At 34.3% G+C, this 7,183-nt stretch overlaps 1 protein-coding gene across 1 annotated transcript in view; it reads right to left on the reverse strand.

The window, feature by feature from the left end:
- The window catches only part of tulp1 (tubby like protein 1), a 14,263-nt gene that overhangs the window by 3,440 nt on the left and 3,640 nt on the right, over positions 1 to 7,183 (reverse strand). The window contains exons 5-9 of the mRNA XM_015403912.1: positions 3,278 to 3,394; positions 2,259 to 2,393; positions 2,101 to 2,201; positions 1,832 to 1,996; positions 29 to 141 (exon numbers count right to left, since the gene is read on the reverse strand). Of these exons, the coding sequence (XP_015259398.1) occupies positions 29 to 141; positions 1,832 to 1,996; positions 2,101 to 2,201; positions 2,259 to 2,393; positions 3,278 to 3,394 (631 nt within the window). The remainder of the gene's footprint in view (positions 1 to 28; positions 142 to 1,831; positions 1,997 to 2,100; positions 2,202 to 2,258; positions 2,394 to 3,277; positions 3,395 to 7,183) is intronic.

A 7,183-nucleotide genomic window follows, 5' to 3' on the forward strand; every position in this document is an offset into this window, starting at 1 on the left:
TTTTCTAAAGAAATTTTTTTTGACATACCTCAGCTTTCCAACAAAATTCTCACCACCTCTTGATAAGTCAGTGGCATCAATAGAGATGAGGTAATTTGAAGTTGCACTTTTCTTTCTTTTTCTTCCTGCCAATAGGAATGTCTAAAAGGATAATAACAACAAGTAACATTAGATCTAAAAAAAAAAAAGATAGTACATGTTACAAACTGTTTCGTATTGTTGACATTTATATTCTAATTCTGCTCTTCATTACAAAAGCTCTAAATATGTATACTAAGATTGCAGAGTAGCAGCCAGTAAAACAGGTGATTTACTCTATGGAGAATCGGCACCTTGCTCCCAGTCTGTATGCAGATAGCAATAGTTTAGCCGGAGCCAAGATAATGCTAGTTCTCTTTCATTCATTTGTTGTTTGGTTTATAAGTTCTTTAAAATATTTATTATAAGTCCTCTGATGAGCTAAAATAATGGGTCCTTCTCTTATGCAATTGTAAGTGATTTAAACATCCTATAGAAAAAAAAAATAATTTTATGAAGAGATCATGATAAAACATTTTTGATGATGTACTTTAAAGTTTGCCTGGTGGTAGAGAAACTTATATTCACTCTAATTTGGGATTTTGAGTTGAGTTGGGTGTCATTTGTTTTTTCTTGTGTAAATATTATTTAACTGAGATATTCTTTACGTGATTTCATAATTTATTTTTGTTTCTTTGCTTTAATGTTTTTACCCGCATTGAGAACATTATGATCACCTGTCTTCCCAAAAATATTTGCAAATAAAGAAGGAATCTTTTTGGTCTTTGAGTGGAATCCTGCTGTTTAGAACTGAATAAACATTTCCATCCTTTTCAAGTGGGGACGCTGCAAAAATTAAAGGCATAACTTGACAATAATAGCCTCCAATGAGAGAATAGCAGCTTATATGCAATTTATGTAGTTTCCTCAGGAGCTTTTTCAAGAAGAAAACAATCTATGAAAAAGTGTAGAGAAATTTCTCATTCCATAAGGTTTAATGTTGAGTTCAACTACATTTTTGGTTTTCATCATATGGAGCTGTGTCCCTTTAAGGCCATTGTAATTATTTGATTTAGCAATGGTTCACAATATCTCTACAATATACCTTTAAATAGTTAATATAGATACATTTTACTTAAATATTAGATGAATGACAGCTTTATCTTCAAATGCAACATTACCAATCTTATTTTTGAAATAAGGCATTAGTTGGTGGTTTAAAACCTGTCCTCTCCATTTGGACTTGGTCTTTTTTATACAGCATCCCCAGGTATTCATGGCTCCCCATAACATTGGAAAACAGAGTATGTTCATTATAAAAGGTGTTTTGCATTTCTCTGTTGGCATCACAATGAATTTTCATGATGTACTCTGCTTTTTTCCTTTATGACTCTAAATCAGATAAAACAGGTACCTCAACAGAGGAAGCAGTAGGTGAGTGAAGGTTTTTTAGTTAAACAACCATTGCCATTAGGGTTTTGTATTTATCTTCTTCAGTTTTCCTTTCATTTGTTGACATTTATTCTTTCAAGGATGTGATTTTCTTTCAGTCTACTCCTGTTTTTAAACTTTTCATTTGACTTTTACTTTATTTTTATTCATCTACCCCAACTATACAGAAAATCTTGAAATGTTTGCATTTTTCATTTCCAAACTTGTTTCTTAAACACAAATACTGATGAAAACTAAATGATAATCCTTTGCCTGCTTTAAGGCACAACATGTTTATTTATCCATGGATAAATCATTTCAGCAAATCAAGGAATATTTTATTTGACATTTTTCACATATTCCAAAATGACTTTTTCCTCACCTTTTTCTCATTGTCCAGATGAAGATAATACAGCGGGTAGAGGCTCTTATCCATGCCTCTCTGGTCCCGCGTCACTCTGCATTTAACCGTCACGCCCTGTGGAGCTGGATCCATCACAAACGTCTCCAAGTCATCAAACTCAATCTCAGGTGAGGGAGATCTCTCCTGATAATGAGACCAGGAATTGGTGAGTTTAAAAGCATTGATTATTATAAATTTTTTACATGGTGTCTTATCTTTTGTTTTGTTGTACACTTTTTTTAAGCTACCTTTTTCTTCTTCCCTTTACCCTTCTTCTTCTTAGTCTTTTCTTCTTTCTCTGAGTCAGATTCTTCACTCTCTTCTACCTTTCCTATAAGAGCAGAAACATCTATCATGTTCTATTCAAACAAACACCAACAGTGGAAGGAATATGAGGGTAACTTGCCTTTTTTCTTTGTCTTTTTCTCTTTGTCCTTATCCCCTGTAGTCTGAAACATTGATGCTGAACCAGCGGTAGATTTCTTCTTTGATTTAGTTGACTTTGTCTCTTCTTCACTGACGTCACTCTCTGACTTGGCTGCTGTTTGGTAAATTTGAGTCATAATTGAATTACATACATTTGTTAAATGTGTTATAAGCAGTGGTGGTGCTCTTTACTGTTATAAACAAATGCTTTGTATAATACATAATTAAACCAGATGTTTACCTCCTCAACATGCAAAGTTTCACCTCTATCTGGCATTAAATAAGACAAAAAAATCCTTGCAGTTTTCTGATTAAAAAACAATCAGAGAACTGCATGTCTTAAAAATTAAGTTCAATAAAATCAGAGGTTTAGATATATTTCTTTAACCTTTGCTAGGATGGGAAGCACCAATCCCCCCTTAAAACACCCTTAATGCTTAATATGACCCAACACTTCTGTTCTTGTTTCAACTGACCAAAGGACATAACACTAAAGCTATGGTCTTTACCCATGTGGTGGCTGTTTATCTAGCCACCACAAAAGCTCTAGTTTTTATTCTGCTGTTGATATGCACATTTCACACCAAAACAAATCCACGCTGGCACACGAAAACCCTGTTTATATTTGAATATAACTATTTTAGCTGATTAATATTGCAATTTAAGGGTTCTAGAAAATATATCCAAGAATTATGCAGACTTTTAAGGCTACACAATTGTCTTCTGGATCTCTCGAATGATTTAATTCAATTTTCAAAAGATAATCACACAAATAATGTTTCTAAGGTTTACCTTCAGTTAACTAAACCTTTCAAAAAAACACAATATATATATATATATATATATATATATATATATATATATATATATATATATATATATATATATATATATATATATATATATATATATATATATATCAAAAAATCTCTAAGTATTCTGACATTCAGCAAAGCTAAATCGTTATGCATATGTGACCTAAAACTGATGATTAATCACCTTTCTTTTTGCTCTTAGAACTTTTTTCCCCATTTATCATAAACATCGATGCTGGTTCTTTCTTCTTTTCCTTTTCCTTTTCCTTTGACTTTGACTTTTTATCTTTTCCATCTGAATCTTTGTCCTCTGTGAATTGAAAAACAGAATGAAATAAATGAAAAAAAGGATGATTCACAGACAAATTTGACAATACCACCGATAATAGTCATTTGTAAAGAGCAAAATGTAAAATCAATTATGCATAAATTATAAAATCCTGAGTGAAGCTTTTTTTGTGTGTCTTTATTCTTCTTAAGGTATGTATTTAAAGATTTAGAGCATATTCCACCAGTGGTAAACAGATGTGTCTTTTAACAACTTTGGGCTGAGAAGAGGCTCAATTATTGCTAAAACAACAAACCACTAAATAAGCCTTTATGGAAGGAAGCAGCAAAGGACACTTAATGGTAGATAAGTACTTCCATCACAGGAACCTTTGCATTTAATAGCAAAAGGCTATTAAACAGCTGTCCACTGTGGTGACCACTAACCCCCAGAATGTTTTTTGTCTTTTTTTTTTGGACAATACAGAAAAGTAGCACAATGTTGTTGAGTTTCAGTGCAATACAACTGGTACTAAATCTTGGTTGTGTATAATACCACTCAAATTGAAATATTCTGAGGGTTAGAACAGCTGTGGAAAGTAATTTTGGGCATAAAGTTTTGATTTTGCATGCATTCAGTTTGACATCTGCTTTTTTTTGCTTCCTCAAGCTGTTCTTTTCCTACTCCAACATTTTAGGAATGCAGAAAGAATTTAGGATTAACCGGTATTTGACCATATATAGATGTCAAATGTCTCAAGAGGAATTTGTCTAATGTTTTTCTTTTTATTTGGAAATTGTTCACAAAGGAGATTAAATTATTTTTTGTTACACGGCGGAAGTAATTTCACAAGTGTTTGCATGCCAAAGACATGAGCTACCGACTCTCTGAGAGCAAAGCTCATATGTTGAATATGAAAGCTTCCCATTCAAATGTGTTCCAGAAAGCATGCACATTCAAAAACTCAATTACAGCTACAGCGCTGTTAACGCTTGCTGCCAAAACCTGCTCCACAACAAAGAATCTGTTAGAACATGTCCACACACTTAGACCTGTTAACAAATGAAGACTTAAAACTCAGTGTTCTCTCTGTGTGAGCTTAAAAAATAATAAGCATAATTTAGCATTAAACACCCTTAGATTAGTAATCCTCACATAGACATTTGGGTTTGTTAAGGTTCATTTGAAATTAAAAGTTTTCTTTTCTTTTATCAAACATCTCAAATTGAAAATGGACATGCTCTACCTCTTGGGGTCACTCTAGAGCAGAGGATATAAAATGAGACAAAACTTCTGATCAGAGTAATATTTAGATTTTCTGCTCTGCTTTTTGAAAGGGGGTTTTACCAAAATTGTTTCATTATTTAATAGAGAAAAAAAAGAAAACTTTGCTAGTGATTTATCTTATTAGTATTCAAGGAGCCTCTGACCACATTAAAAATGCATATATAAAAATAAAAATAATTACAATGAACATTCAGCATAATTATTTTATGATAAAATGAATAATATATTGAAGTAGGTAAAATATCTAAATGTGGCAGTTTTGCTTCAAGACCTCAACTGTTTAGGGTTACTTTAGGATGTAGAGAAAACAGCTTAAAGACATTGAAAGAATCTGTGTCAATGGCCAAAACATTTTGTGGGAATGTGCGGTGTGGGTAGCCTACTTCACCATCACTATACACAGTAAAATTAGCTGTGTTAATATAATACCTAAATAGTCAATTTCAACACTGAGCCAGATTACATACTGTATGGTCCTGTTCTGTACAGTGAAAAAGTTACACTGATCTCAGTGTCAGAATTTCAGAGTTAATTATACTGTTGTTGGATTTGATATTAGTTATAGAATAAAATAAGAATTATTCTAATAATTGTTAACTTAGTTTAACACTTGAAAAAAAAATCAACATTAGTGGAGTAAAATTAACTCTGAAATGCTGAGATCAGTGTAACTTTTACACTGTACAGGGCAGGACCATATGTAACCTGGCTTAGTGTTGAAATGGACTCTCGGGGGTCCAATTAGAAGAGAATAATAATAAGAATTATATTGAACTTAATTTCTAGCCCCCTCTTTACTCTGGGCCTGAGACAACTGATCCAGTTGCCCCTCACCTCCCCTGTTGGGAAGCATGCCCATGGTGCCTTCTGCCGTTTCAGTTTTTTCTGTTTTTTGCTAAAACCAAACCTTGGCAGGATGGCAGTAGGTGCCGCTTTGCCAAATCAGCTTGAAATTGACTTAATGGCAGCATTTCCAAATTGTTGCACTTTTGACAGTGCAGAATTAACAGCGTTTATGTATGAAAGATTGTTGCCAAACGTGGCTTCAGGCAGAGAGCTTTATAACTTTAAATTAATTTGAAAACACACACCTGGAGGCAAATCTTCCCTGTTTTATTCCTTCCTGATGCTCCCGTTTGCAATGTCTTCTAGGAGTGCTAATGCATCCATCATGTAACATTATACACGACTGTCACAATGGTATTTAATGTTTACAGCAGACTGTTATTGCCTCACGCCTTGACAGTTTATGTCTTAATCTGTGATCACTCTAAAAATAATTGAGGAAAAGTATTATGACAGTGAGAAACCCATTTTGAAGGCTTTGATGTAAGATTTGAGCTGCTGCAAATGCCATTTATTAATTCATGTGAAAGACACTTATTTATAAGTATGGCTCACATTTATGATACGTACAAATAAAAAAGCAGGTAAGGAGGCTTACAGTAAAGTCAATGATAGGTTGATATGGATAAAACTGAATGTCTGAGAGGAGTGTGTGTCAGTTTCCCACTGCCTAAGTTATATTTGGTGTCATATTTCAACCAGAATATCCACCTCTGATTACGAGGGTTTAATCTACAACCTTATTCTCACAGCAGTTCCACTCACTGACTATTACACAATAAAATAATCTCATCCTCTTACCTGCAGTCCGGTCACATAACTGTCGTATTAAACCCATTAACGCCTTAGAGAGTGTTTTCCAAACTGGAAGACTCTGGGTTTTCTCTCCTTTTCCAGACATGCATGGTTAATTTGAGATTACAGGCTTTAGGTGTATGTCTGTTTCAGCCATTTAAGAAACAGGTAGTCTGACCTATGTTTACCAATTTTTATAGAACATTCTGTTTCACATTCAGGGTCAGTTTCATTGGAACTAATTATGTAAAACCAAACTATCTATGAAGAAACCTTTCTAATAACTGGAGCACTAAGCAGTCCTTAAGTGGTTGTTGTTGTTGCTTTTTTAAGTTTACCGGTTTTTACTACATATGTTTTTGCAGTTAAAAAAAGCACACTACGAAGTAAATTATCATCAGCATTAATTTAGCACATTTTAGCCAATTCTGTATTTTAACCAACAGAAATCAACTTAAATTGGTTTTATAAGTTACGCCAAAACCATGTCAGACTGTACTTTATGTCCTAATAAATGTTACTTTAACTATGCATAAAATAGGCTGGGTGGCGGCCTAGTGGTCAGGGCATTGCGATTGGAATCGAGAGGTTCCAAGATCAAGCCCCACTCCCACAGACAGAAAGCTGGTGGGGGAGTGTAAACAAACAGCTTGTCGGTAAAACAGCGAATATGTCCTTCTCAAAAAGGAATGAGCTTAGAGCCTCTTCCTGCTCACTTTTCAATGAAAACCCCAAGTCTAATCCTTCCAAAATTGATTCCAAAGCTGAGTCAAAAATCGCCATCAGAGCCGGCGGCCCTTCACACATGATTATGCCGAGAGAGGGCCGCTGCAGACGGGCTGCAATAGCCCTGGCTGCCGTTAGCCTCGGAGCTCCGCTTGTTGCCGCGGTGCT

Source organism: Cyprinodon variegatus, unplaced genomic scaffold (assembly GCF_000732505.1).
Source record: "Cyprinodon variegatus isolate N-32 unplaced genomic scaffold, C_variegatus-1.0 Scaffold1595, whole genome shotgun sequence".
NCBI classification, from domain to species: Eukaryota; Metazoa; Chordata; class Actinopteri; order Cyprinodontiformes; family Cyprinodontidae; genus Cyprinodon; species Cyprinodon variegatus.